Source organism: Garra rufa, chromosome 23 (assembly GCF_049309525.1).
Source record: "Garra rufa chromosome 23, GarRuf1.0, whole genome shotgun sequence".
Classification (NCBI taxonomy): domain Eukaryota; kingdom Metazoa; phylum Chordata; class Actinopteri; order Cypriniformes; family Cyprinidae; genus Garra; species Garra rufa.
Window position 1 is genome coordinate 606,709 of NC_133383.1, and position 18,814 is coordinate 625,522.

At 37.4% G+C, this 18,814-nt stretch overlaps 1 protein-coding gene across 3 annotated transcripts; it reads right to left on the reverse strand.

Moving 5' to 3' along the window:
* Positions 1–301: 301 nt before the first annotated feature.
* On the reverse strand, positions 302–18,408 carry akt2l (v-akt murine thymoma viral oncogene homolog 2, like). 3 transcript variants are annotated; one of them, XM_073829017.1, is made up of 14 exons: positions 18,203–18,408; positions 16,313–16,404; positions 16,110–16,238; positions 15,923–16,034; positions 15,704–15,854; positions 15,491–15,622; positions 12,224–12,289; positions 12,067–12,135; positions 11,875–11,997; positions 10,452–10,580; positions 4,362–4,576; positions 2,877–2,964; positions 2,693–2,795; positions 302–677 (listed from the first exon to the last, which is right to left on the reverse strand). In XM_073829017.1, the coding sequence occupies exons 2-14, from the start codon at positions 16,356–16,358 to the stop codon at positions 598–600; spliced, it is 1,443 nt and encodes a 480-aa protein (XP_073685118.1). In that variant the 5' UTR covers positions 16,359–16,404; positions 18,203–18,408; the 3' UTR covers positions 302–597. The 3 variants fall into 3 exon arrangements, with proteins under 3 accessions (XP_073685118.1, XP_073685119.1, XP_073685120.1); XM_073829018.1 differs by having other exon boundaries at positions 16,313–16,407; XM_073829019.1 differs by lacking the exon at positions 18,203–18,408 and adding an exon at positions 18,036–18,169.
* Between the last annotated feature and the right edge of the window lie 406 nt (positions 18,409–18,814).

The following is an 18,814-nucleotide window of genomic DNA, read 5'->3' on the forward strand; positions in this document are numbered from 1 at the left end:
TATGAGACGTGAAATTGCTCTAGTTTTGTTTTGGCTGTTGTGGTTAATAAACGTGATGTGTTTAGTTTCTATTAAGATCAAACTGTTTACATCGGAAACAAAGATGATATACTATAGTGAATGATGCCAATTATTCTTTATAATCTTTGGCTGTTGTCATGTTTTTTATGAAACATTTAAGCCAATCAGATCAAGGGTTTTAGGGTGAAGAGATGAAGCAGATTTGAAGCTAAAACACAGGAGTATAATGAAAGGAGACATTGGTGATCACTGGTGCACTGAAGGCTCAGAGAATCTGAAGGACAGGCTGAAAGTCTTTAATGTTTGTAGATTGTTGCACTTCTAATCAAGACACTTAGTGTTTCTCTGTGACCTCGAGAGTGAAATCACATGCTGGACATCCTGACGTATGATTATGAGATGGTAATGACAGCAGTGTGTTGGGTTTTACATTCTGAGCACCGGAAGTTGATCGATACATTCATTGAGTGAGAGATCCATCTGTACACTGAAACACACTGACTTTAGCTTCATCTGCGCTGTCAGTCACTCAGAGTCCACCATGATGCATTATGGGACGGCCGTCAGCAGAGCCGGTCACTCTCGTATGCTGGCGGAGTAAGAGAACTGAGGGAAGTGAGCGCACGGCCCGGTGTCCTCCACATCCTGACGGCTCACTGAAACACAAGCACAGCACAGTCACACTTCAGTACTGCTCACTTTATCATGCACACAGCAAACAGGAGAGAGAGGCAGGGATCGACGCTTGCAAGAAGCATACTGCAAAACGTGCTTTAATCATTAAACTATTGCATTTGTTTGCAAAACATCTGCATTTGTTCATAAAACACGTTCGCAAAACATGTTTATTTGTAAAACAATTGCATTTGTTTGCAAAATATTTGCTTTTGTCCATATAAACATGTTTGCAAAACATGCGTTTATTCATAAAACATTTGTGTTCGTTTATAAAACATTTGCATTTGTTTGCAAAACATCTGCTTTTGTTCGTAAAACCTGCATTTATTTGTAAAAACCATTGCATTTGTTTGCAAAACATTTGCTTTTGTCCATAAAACATGTTTGCAAAACATGCATTTATTTGTAAAACAATTGCATTTGTTTGCGAAACATTTGCTTTTGTTCATAAAACATGTTTGCAAAATATGCATTTATTTGTAAAACAATTGCATTTGTTTGCAAAACATTTGCTTTTGTTCGTAAAACACGTTCGCAAAACATGTTTATTTGTAAAACAATTGCATTTGTTTGCAAAATATTTGCTTTTGTCCGTATAAACATGTTTGTAAAACATGCGTTTATTCACAAAACATTTGTGTTCGTTTATAAAACATTTGCATTTGTTTGCAAAACATCTGCTTTTGTTCGTAAAACCTGCATTTATTTGTAAAATAACTGCACTTGTTTGCGAAACGTGCATTCAATCATAAAACATTTGTGTTTGTTGACAAAACACTTGCATGTGTTTGCAAAGCATTTGCTTTTGTTCATAAAACATGCGTTTATTTGTAAAAACCATTGCATTTGTTTGCAAAACATTTGCTTTTGTCCATAAAACATGTTTGCAAAACATGCATTTATTTGTAAAACAATTGCATTTGTTTGCAAAACGTGCATTCATTCATAAAACATTTGCGGTCGTTTGCAAAACATTTGTATTTGTCCATAAAACATTTGCTTTTGTTCATAAAACATTTGCTTTTGTTCATAAAACATTTGCTTTTGTCCATAAAACATGTTTGCAAAACATGCATTTATTTGTAAAATAATTGAATTTGTTTGCAAAACATTTGCTTTTGTTCGTAAAACATGTTTGCAAAACATGCATTTATTCATAAAACAATTGCATTTGTTTGCAAAACGTGCATTCATTCATAAAACATTTGCATGTGTTTGCAAAACATTTGTATTTGTTCGTAAAACACTTGCTTTTGTCCATAAAACATTTGCTTTTGTTCGTAAAACATGTTTGCAAAACATGCATTTATTCATAAAATAATTGAATTTGTTTGCAAAACATTTGCTTTTGTTCGTAAAACATGTTTGCAAAACATGCATTTATTCATAAAACAATTGCATTTGTTTGCAAAACGTGCATTCATTCATAAAACATTTGCGTTCGTTTATAAAACATTTGCATTTGTTCATAAAACATTTGCTTTTGTCCATAAAACATGTTTGCAAAACATGCATTTATTCGTAAAACAATTGCATTTGTTTGAAAACGTGCATTCATTCATAAAACATTTGCGTTCGTTTATAAAACATTTGCATTTGTTCATAAAACATTTGCTTTTGTCCATAAAACATGTTTGCAAAACATGCATTTATTCGTAAAACAATTGCATTTGTTTGAAAACGTGCATTCATTCATAAAACATTTGCGTTCGTTTATAAAACATTTGCATTTGTTTGCAAAACATTTACTTTTGTCCGTAAAACAATTGCATTTGTTTGCAAAACGTGCATTCATTCATAAAACATTTGTGTTTGCAAAACGTTTGCGTTTGTTCATAAAACGTTTGCATTTGTTTGCAAAACGTGCATTCATTCATAAAACATTTGTGTTTGCAAAACGTTTGCGTTTGTTCATAAAACATTGTGCATTTATTTATAAAACATTTGCACGGTTTATGGATGCTACAGTTGTTTTCAGAACTGAGGGACTTACGCTTGTCTGGCGGTGTAACAGTGATGCTCTGCGCTGTGAACTCGTCATCAAAGTAGCGTGTGTCCGTCTCAGACGTCACCTGCGGTTTAAAGAGCGGCACCAGCTGCGGAACAAACCAGAAACCAGACGTCAGCACGACAACCTTCATACGAACTCTTCAACGCAAACTCACGATCAGAAGCACCTTCTTCAGCAGCACATCCTCCCAGTGAATACAGGTGAAGAACTTATGCCCCATCACTTCTCTGGCATCATCAGGACCGCCTCCGAGCCTGCAACCAATCAGAAGCGTTCACAATGTCACCTGATCACACCATCATGAGCTCCAGTCATATATACATTGCCTTGCAAAAGTATTCATACCCCTTCATTTTATTCACATTTTGTTTTGTTGCAGCATTATGTTAAACTGCTTTAAATGAGTTTTTGTCCACATCAGTTTACACTCCATACACCATAATAATGACAAAGCACAAACCAGATTTGCTAAATTTGACACATTTATTAAAAATAAAACGGTTAAATAAGCACTTTGCATAAGTATTCATACCTTTAACTCAGTCCATAGTTGAAGCAGCTTTCCAGCCTCAAGTGTTTTTGGGTCTGATGTGAGCATCTTTGCACATCTGCATTTGTCAATTATCTGCCATTCTTTGCCTCAGCTTTTCACCTCTCCATCTCTGTCAGCTTGGACATTTTCTAGAGTCCTAGTTGTTCCAGTCGTCTTCCATTATGGAGAATGCTTCTGTCAACCTTCAATGCAGCAGATTTGTTTCTGAACTCTTCTCTAGATCATCGCCTTAACGCAAGTCTGTCTCTGAGCTCTACAGGCAGTTATCTTGGTTTTTGCTCTGATCTGCATTTTCAGCTGTTAGACCTTTTCTGAGAGGTGTGTGTCTTTCTAAATCAGACTCATTCAAATGAATTTGCCACAGTTTAACTCCACTCCAAGTGTAGGAACATCTAGAAGCAATATGAATGCTCCTCAGATACATTTCGAGTGCCCCAGAAAAGGGTGTGAATACTTATGCAATGGGATCTTTTCAGTTTTTTATTTCTAATAAATTTGCAAAGTTGTTAAAAAACCTGTTTTGTGCTTTCACTGCAAAAAATGCTTTTCTTACTTAGATTTTTTTGTCTTTGTTTCCAGCCAAAATGTCTAAACATTCTTGAATCAGGAAGGATTTTCTAGACAAGTAAAAATTATTGTCTTGTTTTTAGTAAAAACAAGTCAAAATTAAGTGAGTTTTTGCTTAAAACAAGCAAAATAATCTGCCAATGGGGTAAGAAAAAAAAACTTATTTCAAGCAGACAACAAGATTATTTTTCTTACCCCACTGGCAGATTATTTTGCTTGTTTCAAGCAAAAACTCACCTAATTTTGACTTGTTTTTACTAAAAACAAGACAATAATTTTTACTTGTCTCCAAAATCCTTCCTGATTCAAGAATTTTTAGATATTTTGGCTGGAAACAAGACAAAGAATCTAAGTAAGAAAAGCATTTTTTGCAGTGTTGTCATTATTGTATGAGATGTAGATTAATGTGAAAAAAAAAAAAAAAGTAATTTAAAGCAGTTTAACAATGCTGCAACAAAACGTGAAAAAATGAAGGGGTATGAATACTTTTGCAAGGCACTATATATGTATATGATGAGATATGAAGCTGACCTCTGTTTGGGGTCTTTCCTCAGCAGGCCGGTCAGCAGCGCTTTGGCTTCGGGCGAGAGGTTCCTGGGGAAACGGATCTCCTCCATCACGATGAGCTCGAAGAGCCGCTCGTGGTCCTGATTGTAGAAAGGCAGGCGTCCGCACATCATCTCGTACATCACCACTCCCAGACCCCACCAGTCCACCGCACGACCGTAATCATTGTCCTCCAGCACCTGAACACACACACATCTGAATCAATTTTAAGGGGTAAAATGATCTGTTATCATCTACTCACCCTCATGTCATTCAAACCTTTATGACTTCGCTTAATCTTCAAAACACAAAAAAACTGATCGAGTCACAATTCATAGGGCTTCGATTCACAATAAAATTTGATGCGATTCGATGAACGATTTAATTCTGCATACAGTGTTTTCACAGGAGTAGTTAAATGCTTGCCCTAAATTCTTTATCTGCTTAGGGGGCAAATTACATGGTACTTCTTTTAGTCACAACGCTCCAAAAGTGTCTTCCAAATGAAGTGAGAGTCCACTTTTATTCATGTCTTTAAAAAGCGTTAAGACACACCTCTTTAAAGTTGCTCATGAGCATAATAGTTTGTGAAGTGTGTGCATTTTTGCATGTTTTTATTTGATTTATTTTTAATGTATTTGCTTTATATATATATTTTTTCTTTGTACTTATGTTTTATTTTCACATTTTTCTTTTGATTTGCTTATATTTGTTGAAACATTTAAAGTTTTTATTATTTTATATTGATGTTTTTTTTTTATATATATATATATATATATATATTTGTTTTATGCCTGTGAAGCACTTTGAGTTGCATTTATGTATGAAAAGTGCTATACAAATAAATTGTTATTATTATGATTATTATTATTATTATTATTATTATTACACTGCAGTCTTTATGGAGTCATAGAATGAGGGCAAAAAAACAAACAAACAAAAGCACATTTGTCCACTGTTAGATGTTAGTTTAATGATGCTATGGTATGACATATAGCGCATGTAGAAATGTACCCTAGTGAAAAGTAATATTTAAAATACATTTATTTCAAACTAAGTATAGTTCAAATCTATTAAAATATTTACTGATATATCCCTCTAGACTTTGATATAAAAATTATAATTAAACTTTATTTGGAGTACTACATTTGCACAATGCACATTTCTTCATAAAATGTGTTTTAATGTCACTATTGCATTGCCTTTGAATAAAAAAAAGGTCTTTAAATGCAAGATATTAAAGGTGTACATGAAATATACTTGCAATAGTTCCACTTTAGCACAATCAAATATACTTCAGCTCATTTAGCACTATATTTTCCAATTTAGCACACTTTATGCCAGTTTTGTTTAGGCTACTAAAAGTACAATCGCAGGGTATTTATTATTTATTAAGAACATGAATATGTATATTTATTTGCAGTGTTGGAGAAAGTTACTTTTAAAAGTAATGCATTACAATATTGAGTTAGTCCCTAAAAAAAGTAACTAATTACGTTACTTAGTTACTTTTTATGGAAAGTAATGCGTTACGTTACTTTTGCATTACTTAAATCTGGGCAGGGCTTGCTTGTTTGTTTTTAATATAAAAATGTCTATTTTTGTCAAATGTAAAAGCCTTTTCACACCAAAAAGAGAACAGTAAATTGGCGTCTGTACAAAAGACCGCAGAAGAACAAATGTCAACTCTTCAGCAATAAAAAAAAGTTAAACAAATGTTCGATTATCTTAAGTAATTTTTGTTTATTAGTCTGGATGAATTGATCATCGAAGGTCGGCAGCAAAGACATCAGTTCATAAAATGGGATTAAATACATAAAGGATATTTGTATTATTTAACATATTTAATTATTGCAGGCTTGCGTTGAATTTCACAGTTTTTATTCATTTTGAGGAATACTGTATTTGTTAATTTAGTAAGTGAGATAATTTTTTTGCATGTTCACATTTATTCTAGAACTAACGTAACATCTTACTCACAATTTCTCTCAACATGGGGAGCTTTTAATCAATAAATGGGGAAAAAGTAACTGGCTTTTTATTTGAAAAAGTAACTCAGATATTTTCTTGTCAATTAAAAAGCAATGCGTTACTTCACTAGTTACTTGGAAAAAGTAATATTTTTACATAACTTGCGTTACTTGTAATGCATTACCCCCAACACAGTTTATTTGTAGTATAATTAGCATAAAATACGTTTCAAATACATTTTATTTCTCTCTAGGGTAGCTTATGTACGCCAAGATTCAAAAAAGGCCTTAAAAGTAGGCTATTGTGTAGCATACTGTAAATGTATAGGGTAACATTTTATATCACACCTTGCATGATGTGAGCTACCTTGTCTTATTTTCATAAAATAAAATGCTACAGAATTTAAACTTTTCCTTTCTATCTGCAAATGATGATTCTAATGATGTATTATACAAATGCAACTTCTATGCATCTGATTGACATAAATCTCACGGTTATTTTAACCGTTTCCTTTGTACTTTCAGTTTCACGACTAAGTTAAAAAGTCATTTATCATTCAATGGAATTGTGCATATGCTTTTAGACTCTTACATTGTTTTTGCTCTGTCCAACTGCTCAGGTAATGTCAATGGTATGAGAGCCACTGAAAAAATACAGAAAAGTAAAAGTACTTTAATAGAACAACTACTTCTAGCAGTACTGGCCACAAGTACTAAGAAGAGATGACACTTTGGCTGCTCAAGCCTCAAATAAATATGTCAGTGAGACGCTAAATGAAGCGTGTGAAGGAGAGATGTGAGGAAATAAACAACGCTGTTCAAGGTCACCATTAATTCAAGCTTGTAGTATTTAATGTGTATATTTTGAAGCACTGAATCGCTATAGAAAATCACAATTTATTTGATTTTTAGTGTTTTAAATCAATTACTTTGATGCAGATTGATGCATATGCATCGTCAGGTTTTATAATCAAAGCATCGAGAAAACGAGTGAATCATTACACCTCGACAAAGAAAGTATGTTTTGAGAGGTTTCTGTCCTTCCATTGAAAGTCCAAATATGAAGGGACATAAAAACACCCAAGAAGGTTATAAAGGTTGCGTAAAACAAATTCATATAAACTGAATGGTTCAATCGAAAGTCTTGTGAGGAGACACAAGTCTAAATTTGTCCTTACGTCTGAGTAAATAAGCTTTCCATTGATATATTGTTTGTAAGAATAGGACAATGTTTGTCTGAGATAGAAGTATTTGAAAACCTGGAATCTGAGGGTGCAAAAAAATCTAAATACTGAGAAAATCACCTTTAAAGTTGTCCAAATGAAGCTCTTAGCAATGGATCTTACTAATCAAAAATCAAGTTTTTATATATTTATGGTAGAAATTTTACAAAATATCTTCATGGAACATCATCTTTACTTAATATGCTAATGATTTTGGAATAAAAGAAAAATTTATCATTTTGACCTATACAATGTATTTTTAGCTATTGCTACAAATATATCCGTGCTACTTAAAAGTCCACTGAAGTGCCTTGAAACACGCAGCGTTATTCTATGTGGTGACGTAATTTTAACTGAAACAAAAACATATCGCCCAGCCCCGCCCACTTCTTTTGACTAGCCAATAGCGGTCCATTTATATCTGCTCGGGCCAGAGCCGTTGAGCTGGGTAAAGCTGCATTTGTAAGCTTATGACAGCAAGAGTCTAATAAATTACCCCATAGATTTAATATGAAACTCTTGTTAAAACAAAATAGTGATCATAATCATGCTGAGGCATATGATCTTAGCCGCAGATTCAGCGTCTATTTATAGTGTAGGGGGCGGGACACTACGGACTCTAGAGAGCAGCTGATTGGTCAGAACGTTTGATGAGAAGCTGAAGTGCACGGTGATATCATCAAAATCGTTGATTCATATTGGCGGAAGTGACGAGACTGTAAGTTTTGAATGCCCATATCTTGTAAACGCGAATTTTGTCGTTGTTTTGAAGCACACTAGCTTATAGATAACCTTAAGGCTAATATATTCATACTAATAGCCAAAAAACTTTAATTTTGATTTCATGGGGACTTTAAGGCTGTTTTTGTGCTCCAGGGTCACATATAATATGTAAATAAAATGATAAATCAAATCTTTTTGATTTGTAAGGAAAAAATTCGTAATTTTAATTTTGAAGATCGACCAAAGTCAGGTTTGGAATGACATGAACATGAGTAAATAATAATAATCTGTGATAATTTTAATAATAATCATTTTAACCCTTGTGCATTGTTTCAATTTACAACCTTTCGTTATGTTTCGTGGCTGAAAACAGCCACTACTTTAAACTGCTGTAAAAATGTATCAGATAAATATTTTTTTCAATTTTTTTTGCATAAATCTATTAATCAACCTCAGTTCTGCTCAAAAATACTAAATGTTTAAAAAAAATCAGGATTTTAACTCTTTAATTGCCAAATTCCTAAATGATGTCACTGATTTTGGAAAAAAAAACCCACAAAATTACTAATTTTCAATATAAAAGGTAATTGTGGCCTGGATTTTTTTTTACCTTTTTAACAGTCTTGGACATGTGAAAGATTAGTAAGAAGATTGGCTTTCATGCATTGTTAGTTTTGGCGCAGCATCTGATTTTCTTTTTTTATCCCTCATTTATTGTTTGTGGCTGTTTTTGCCCCATTGACTTCCATTATAACCACATTTTTTGATTGCAAAGCCATGACACCATATAATGCTGAATTCTTGATTGTTTGTGGTTTTCCCTGTTGGGAAGGGGTCAAATTTGTAAATTGTACTGTTGATTATCAGTTGGCCCCATTAACCCTTTAGATAGGCCTTTGCAAAAAAAAGCTTAGTTTTACATAGAGTTCTATGGAGTTTAACGGCATATCATAGTGTGCGTGTGTGTATGTGTGTGTGAGCGTGTGTGAGTGTGTGAAAGTGTGTGAAAGTGTATGAGAGTGTGTGTGAGTGTGTGTGAGTGTGAGAGAGACCTCTGTGCACCTTGATACATCTCAGAAAATCAAAAAAAGCACTTCAGCTCTCAGAACTATATGGTAAACAAATGCATAAATATACTTTCTTTATTTTTGTTTACTCCATGTCGTTCTTAGAGCTGAGGTGCTTATTTTGATTTTCTCAGGGGTATCAAGGTGCACAAAGGTCTCTCTCACACTTTCACACACTTTCACTCACTTTCACACACTCACACACACACACACACACACATACACACACGCACACTATGATATGCCGTTAAACTCCATAGAACTCTATGTAAAACTAAGCTTTTTTTTGCAAAGGCCTATCTAAAGTGTTAATGGGGCCAACTGATAATCAACAGCACAATTTACAAATTTGACCCCTTCCCAACAGGGAAAAACACAAACAATCAAGAATTCAGCATTATATGGTGTCATGGCTTTGCAATCAAAAAATGTGGTTATAATGGAAGTCAATGGGGCAAAAACAGCCACAAACAATAAATGAGGGATAAAAAAAGAAAATCAGATGCTGCGCCAAAACTAACAATGCATGAAAGCCAATGTTCTTACTAATCTTTCACATGTCCAAGACTGTTAAAAAGGTAAAAAAAAATCCAGGCCACAATTACCTTTTATATTAAAAATTAGTAATCTCGTGGGGTTTTTTTCCCAAATCAGTGACATCATTTAGGAATTTGGCAATTAAAGAGTTAAAATCCTGATTTTTTTTTTTAAACATTTAGTATTTTTGAGCAGGACTGAGGTTGATTAATAGATTTATGCAAAAAAAATTGAAAAAATATTTATCTGATACATTTTTACAGCAGTTTAAAGTAGTGGCTGTTTTCAGCCACGAAACATAACGAAAGGGTAGTAAATTTGCCCACAGTGTACTGTTGAGTTTTTGAAAAATTTCAAAGCATTTTCCCAAAATATGTATCAAAATAAGATTAGTCACCAAAAATCATTCCATTTGCTTTAACAGAGAAAAAGATGTGGCCAAATTAAGACTCAACAGCACCCCTCAGTGGACGAAAACGTCCCTAACAACACATAAGGGTTAAATTGCCCCTTTAAGTCATCTTGAGGGCCAGGGGCCACTGGGTCGTTCAGTACCTCCGGTGCAAGGTATTCTGGGGTTCCACAGAACGTCCTCATGGTGGCCTCATCTGTGATTCCCTCCTTACAGAGACCAAAGTCTGTGATTTTGATATGTCCGTCTTTATCCAGCATGAGGTTCTCCAGCTGAGTGGACAGAAAACACGATCATCATCAACACAAACCGCAGCTTCACTAAACTGAATGAATACTGATCTGAATAACAACACTGTTGTCTTCCATATAACTGCTTTACTGCTGGTTCATGTGACTTTATACTACATTTTAAACACAATCTTGTCATTATTATTATTATTTTTTGATCAATTTTGCAAACGAACATGGTTCCAATCAAGAAATGTTCCAAAACAAAAATTCACAGATAATTTACTCACCCCGTTGTCATCAAAGATGTTTATGTCTTTCTTTCTTCAGTTTTGAGGAAAACATTTCAGGATTTCTCTCCATATAGTGGACTTCTATGGTGCCCTGAGTTTGAACTTCCAAAATGCAGTTTAATGCAGCTTCAAAGGACTCTAAACGATCCCAGCCGAGGAAGAAGGGTCTTATCTAGCAAAATTATCCATTATTTTCTAAAAAAATGTACAATTTATATACGTTTTAACCTCAAACGCTGGTCTTGTCTAGCTCTGCGATGCATACTCCGGATCTAAACAGTTAGGGTATGTTGAAAAACTCTCATTTCATTTTCTCACTAACTTCAAAATCGTTCTACATCGCTGCAGAAGTACCGACCCAGTGTTTACCAAGTGAATGCAAAAGAAAAGTCAAACACCTTTTACAAAAAAAGGTAAAACAGCGATTTAGAATGATTTTGAAGATAGAGGAGAAAATTAGTTTTTCGACATACCATAACTGTCTTGAACCAAAGTACACACAGAGCTAGACAAGATGAGCATTTAAGGTTAAAAAAAGTATATGAATTTTTTTTTTTTTTTTTTTTTTAAATAACCAATCGTTTTACTAGGTAATCATTTAGAGTCCTTTAAAGCTGCATTTGGAAGTTCAAACTCACGGGCACCATAGAAGTCCACTATATTAAGAAAAACATTTTCCTCAAAAAACAATTTCTTTACGACTGAAGAAAAAAAGACACAAGCATCTTGGATGACAAGGGTGTGAGTAAATTATCTGTACATTTTTGTTCTGGAAGTGAACTTCTCATTTAAGCAGTAGTGATTCACTACAGAATGAACCCATGGTTTTTGAACGAATAGAGTGAGTCAATGATTCAGTGACTCATTCATAAAGACAACTGCTTCATTTCTGAATGAATCAGATGTTTAAATTAATCAGGTGACTGAATGATTTAATGACTCACTCATTAAGACAGTGACTCTGTCATTGAAAAAAAAAGGAATTCAGACAGTTTATGCACTAAAAAACTGATGAAGCAAACAGTTGTTAGTGTGCGTCTGACCTTCAGGTCCCTGTAGACGACATTCTGTGAGTGCAGATAGTCGAGAGCGGAGACGATCTCAGCGCCGTAGAAGCGCGCTCTGTCCTCAGAGAAGACACGCTCACGGGACAGATGGAAGAACAGCTGTGGATGAAAGACACATCAGAACCACACAAGAGAAAACAGCAGTGTGTGACTGAAACACTCTCATACCTCACCACCGTTTGCATACTCCATCACAAAACACAGCCGGTCAGGGGTCTGGAAGGCGTACTTAAGAGTCTGGAACACAACAGAAGACAGTCAAACATATACAGACGTATTCATACATGTGTGACACACACACACACACACACACACACACACTGACCGTCAGGAAAGGGTGTCTAGTGTTCTGCAGAACTCGACTCTCTGTGACTGTATGTGCAACTTCATCCTAAAAACACACACACGTTAAAAACACAGATCAACCAAACTTCAGGTTTATTTGCTTTTATAACTGTACTGCCTTAATGGCTTGATTTTTTTTACTGTTTAATAAAAAAAATCTGCATCAAAAGGTTTGCGAACCCAGTGCGAAGCTCAGATCCAAATCAAATGATTTGCCGCTCAAAAGTCCCGAACTGAATCAACCATTTTTACGAAATCCGCGCAGAAGTCCTGAATTGAATCAAATGATTCACAAACCCGCTCTGAAGCTCCGATCTAAATCAAAAGATTTGTGAACCCACTCCAAAGTTTAAAATTTAAATCAAACGACATTCCGACTTCACTCTCGAGACATTGCGACTTCACTCTCGAGACATTCCGACTTCACTCTCGAGACATTCCGACTTCACTCTCGAGACATTCCGACTTCACTCTCGAGACATTCCGACTTCACTCTCGAGACATTCCGACTTCACTCTCGAGACATTCCGACTTCACTCTCGAGACATTGCGACTTCACTCTCGAGACATTGCGACTTCACTCTCGAGACATGCCGACTTCACTCTCGAGACATTGCGACTTCACTCTCGAGACATTGCGACTTCACTCTCGAGACATTGCGACTTCACTCTCGAGACATTGCGACTTCACTCTCGAGACATTGCGACTTTACTCTCGAGACATTGCGACTTCACTCTCGAGACATGCCGACTTCACTCTCGAGACATTGCGACTTCACTCTCGAGACATTGCGACTTCACTCTCGAGACATTGCGACTTCACTCTCGAGACATTGCGACTTCACTCTCGAGACATTGCGACTTCACTCTCGAGACATTGCGACTTCACTCTCGAGACATTGCGACTTCACTCTCGAGACATTCCGACTTCACTCTCGAGACATTGCGACTTCACTCTCGAGACATTGCGACTTCACTCTCGAGACATTCCGACCTCACTCTCGAGACATTCCGACCTCACTCTCGAGACATTCCGACCTCACTCTCGAGACATTCCGACTTCACTCTCGAGACATTCCGACTTCACTCTCGAGACATTGCGACTTCACTCTCGAGACATTGCGACTTCACTCTCGAGACATTCCGACCTCACTCTCGAGACATTCCGACTTCACTCTCGAGACATTCCGACTTCACTCTCGAGACATTGCGACTTCACTCTCGAGACATTCCGACTTCACTCTCGAGACATTGCGACTTCACTCTCGAGACATTGCGACTTCACTCTCGAGACATTGCGACTTCACTCTCGAGACATTCCGACTTCACTCTCGAGACATTCCGACTTCACTCTCGAGACATTGCGACTTCACTCTCGAGACATTGCGACTTCACTCTCGAGACATTCCGACCTCACTCTCGAGACATTCCGACCTCACTCTCGAGACATTCCGACCTCACTCTCGAGACATTCCGACTTCACTCTCGAGACATTGCGACTTCACTCTCGAGACATTCCGACTTTACTCTCGAGACATTGCGACTTCACTCTCGAGACATTGCGACTTCACTCTCGAGACATTCCGACTTCACTCTCGAGACATTGCGACTTCACTCTCGAGACATTGCGACTTCACTCTCGAGACATTGCGACTTCACTCTCGAGACATTCCGACTTTACTCTCGAGACATTCCGACTTCACTCTCGAGACATTCCGACTTCACTCTCGAGACATTGCGACTTCACTCTCGAGACATTGCGACTTCACTCTCGAGACATTGCGACTTCACTCTCGAGACATTCCGACTTCACTCTCGAGACATTCCGACTTCACTCTCGAGACATTGCGACTTCACTCTCGAGACATTGCGACTTCACTCTCGAGACATTCCGACTTCACTCTCGAGACATTCCGACTTCACTCTCGAGACATTCCGACTTCACTCTCGAGACATTCCGACTTCACTCTCGAGACATTCCGACTTCACTCTCGAGACATTGCGACTTCACTCTCGAGACATTGCGACTTCACTCTCGAGACATTGCGACTTCACTCTCGAGACATGCCGACTTCACTCTCGAGACATTGCGACTTCACTCTCGAGACATTGCGACTTCACTCTCGAGACATTGCGACTTCACTCTCGAGACATTGCGACTTCACTCTCGAGACATTGCGACTTTACTCTCGAGACATTGCGACTTCACTCTCGAGACATGCCGACTTCACTCTCGAGACATTGCGACTTCACTCTCGAGACATTGCGACTTCACTCTCGAGACATTGCGACTTCACTCTCGAGACATTGCGACTTCACTCTCGAGACATTGCGACTTCACTCTCGAGACATTGCGACTTCACTCTCGAGACATTGCGACTTCACTCTCGAGACATTCCGACTTCACTCTCGAGACATTGCGACTTCACTCTCGAGACATTGCGACTTCACTCTCGAGACATTCCGACCTCACTCTCGAGACATTCCGACCTCACTCTCGAGACATTCCGACCTCACTCTCGAGACATTCCGACTTCACTCTCGAGACATTCCGACTTCACTCTCGAGACATTGCGACTTCACTCTCGAGACATTGCGACTTCACTCTCGAGACATTCCGACCTCACTCTCGAGACATTCCGACTTCACTCTCGAGACATTCCGACTTCACTCTCGAGACATTGCGACTTCACTCTCGAGACATTCCGACTTCACTCTCGAGACATTGCGACTTCACTCTCGAGACATTGCGACTTCACTCTCGAGACATTGCGACTTCACTCTCGAGACATTCCGACTTCACTCTCGAGACATTCCGACTTCACTCTCGAGACATTGCGACTTCACTCTCGAGACATTGCGACTTCACTCTCGAGACATTCCGACCTCACTCTCGAGACATTCCGACCTCACTCTCGAGACATTCCGACCTCACTCTCGAGACATTCCGACTTCACTCTCGAGACATTGCGACTTCACTCTCGAGACATTCCGACTTTACTCTCGAGACATTGCGACTTCACTCTCGAGACATTGCGACTTCACTCTCGAGACATTCCGACTTCACTCTCGAGACATTGCGACTTCACTCTCGAGACATTGCGACTTCACTCTCGAGACATTGCGACTTCACTCTCGAGACATTCCGACTTTACTCTCGAGACATTCCGACTTCACTCTCGAGACATTCCGACTTCACTCTCGAGACATTCCGACTTAGTAAAGAGGTTAGTAAAGAGTCTGTCACCTTAGCAATGATGACTTCTTTCCGCAGGATCTTCATGGCGTAGTACATCCCCGAGGCCTTCTCTCGCACCAGAATCACCTTCCCAAACGTGCCTTTACCCAGCAGCTTCAGGTAATCAAAGTCATTCATCGTCTGAAAGCACAAACCATCATCAGCAGTGCAAACCAATGATTGATTTCTACGCTTGTAACAGTAATAATCAGACAGACGCACCACTCTAGCGCTGTTTTTAGCCAGAGCCACCTCCATGTCCTCCAGACCGCTGAGGTCCCCAGGTGAGCTGTACTTGATGTCCATTGGTTCATCTGCTTCCCGTGCCTGCAGCCCATTGGCCACGGCCTGGATCGCACACATCCACTCGTCCCTTCAGACAGAGACAGCAGTCAGACTGAGCTACAGTGATCAGAAGTGTGTGTTGGAGCTCAGGTTCACCTCTCGTCGCTGCTCTCCACGTGGAAGGTTCTCTCGATGACGCTCGTCCACTGCAGGCAGCGGATCATGAATGTGTTTGGTCGCGGACGCTCGGTCTTCATCAGCTGACACTCTGGAAACACATGGCCCGTTCACACACACAATCATGCGCATTTATCACAGCTTCAGCGTCTCCAGCAGCACTCACCTTCCACTGAGAAGTTATTGAGCGGAGCCGAGTTCTGATCCGTCAGCTCGGGCTTCTCCTTGTAGCCCATGAAGGAGCCGTCACTCTTCAGGATGAAGTAACGCGGCCTCCATGTCTTTATGTACTCACCTGTGTGTCACAAACACACATATCAGTGACATGACATCACATGCCACAGCTAAACACGTAGGAATCTGCTGTACCTCGTTTGTAGAGCCAGCCTTCCTTCACCACACTGACGTCCGTCATGATGGGCGGGGCTTGAGGATGATTGACAAACGGCACCCTTCAACTACTGCTGAACCAAAACATTTATTGTCAAATGCTTTCATTTACAGGAGATACCAGGTAAACTGCTAACATGTGGCATGCATTTTTTATTTTAGGGGAGACACTGCAGGCAAAAAGCACCTGTCCAACAACCATTTTTGGTTGTTCATAAAGCGTTTTTTCAGACTAGTGGAAAGAAAACATCGAAGTGTTTGTTTTATAGCACTTTATCTATTTGTGTCAATAGATTTCATATACAATCCATATTTTTAAAGGCAATGTGTTTTTTCTCCTACACTGAGCCATAAATCTCCACTTCAGTAGCACTTACACACATCACACTTTACATTTTTATTCCTGTCTATATCCTGAAGGTTCATATATAATTAGCTTGATTTTATACAAGATTTTATTCCTCAAAAAACTGTGAAAAATATATTGTTTTCTGCCTTTTTGAAAAAAAGTTTAAACTTAGAAAATATTATTTAAAAAATTGGTTTATATTATTGTCAGAATATTTAATGTCTTTTTTTATTTAAAAAAAACTATTTAAAAAGAGTTTACACTTAGAAAATATGGTTAAAAAATTGGTTTATGTTATTGTCAGAATATTTAATCTTTTTTTATATAAAAATCTCTAAAAGAGTGTGCACTTAGAAAATATATAAAAAATGGTTTAAATTTTCTGAGAATATTTAATCTCTTGTTTTTTATTTAAAAACTTTTTTAGAGTTTAAACTTAGAAAATGTTATTTTAAAAACTGGTTTGTAATATTGTAAGATAATTTAATCTTTTTTTTTATTAAAAAAAACTTTTTAAAAGAGAATATGATTTTTTTTAATTTGGTTTAGATTATTGTCAAAATATTTAATCTTGTTTTACTTTTTAAAAGAGTTTACACTTAGAAGATATTATTTAAAAAAATTGGGTCATATTATAGTTAGAATATTTAATTTAATTTATATATATAAAAAAACATTTTTAAAAAGTTTTCAATTAGACTTGGTTAAATGGTTTATATTATTGTCAGAATATTTTTTATTTATTTATTTTTTTAAAAACCTTGAGTTTAAACCTAGAAAATATTTAAAAAATGGTTTATAATATTGTTAGAATATTTAGTCTTTCTTATTAAAAAAATTTTTTTTAGAGTTTAAACTTATTATTATCTAAAATATTATTTTAAAAATTGGTTTATATTATTCCCAGAATAATTAATCTCTAACATTTACTTTGGCTTGACCAGAACATTATTTTTTAATTAAAATCGAACTTTCCAAAAGAGTTCAAACTCACAGAAATACTATAGTATTACAAAAAGGTACAGAGGTGTTGTCATATGGCAATATCATGGTACTTTGACACATACCATGGTACTGAAAGATCACCATATTCAAATACTAAGATATTTACAAGGCACTTCACAGAATATCACGTTACTGGCACGGTAAATGAGCAAACACCATGATATTACCATAGTACGGTTAAAAAAACATGGCTTTCAAGACTAGGCAATGTAAACTTCATAACTGAGTTAAAACACATGTAATCATGTCATGAAAGGGTTTGTGCTCAAAATCGCCAGATGAAGGTTTAGTTTAGTTTAGTTTAGTCGTGTGAAGCTGGTAACGTTAGTTGAAGCTAAGCTAACTTACCTGAACAAACTAACACAACATGAACTTTGAGCTTCAGCGAGCAAACCGACTTCAACAGTCACGCACCGAACACTCGCTCTTTTTCTGATATTACCAACACATTATCTCTGATTTTACCGTCAAACACACCGGTTAAATGAGGTAATTTAGTGATTTATCCAAACTACCTGTTTACTGTCAGTGTTGAGCAGTTCTTTAGCACACAAACTGTCGGTTAACCATCGCTCCGCTCGTATTGTGATCAAACACGAGCACTTTGACGGCTGTCTCGCCTCATTTGTCGCGTCCTGATCCGGATTGAGTGAAAATTCAACACGCTTTTGCACGACTGACTCTCGTGTTCAGAGTTCACCAGCAGCACACTTCGCTTCACGGCGCGTGACGTCACCGCGCCCCGCCCCCCGCGCGCGTGCTGATCTCCGGTCAGTCGAGGGCGCGCGTCCCCGCTGCGGCTGTAATGAGAAAGAGGCGGAGACACTGATCCGGGATCAGCCTGAGGCTCCAACGCCTTCAAACAGGCCGAACGGCTTTATTTGCACTTTCAAGCGCTGCATAGCGGATCTCTTACTGTAAAACAACGCATCATACACACACTTTCCACTCATAAAAAGCACTTTGGTGGTACCATGGTAATACTACAGTACTTTTCTGTTAATGACATACAAAAAAACACATTAATACATAGTTCCTCATTCACATTCAGACTTTCAGAACAGCTGTGCATCCCTGAGACTCACATCTGGATCATCTTCAATCATATTATAGTACATGATTTAACA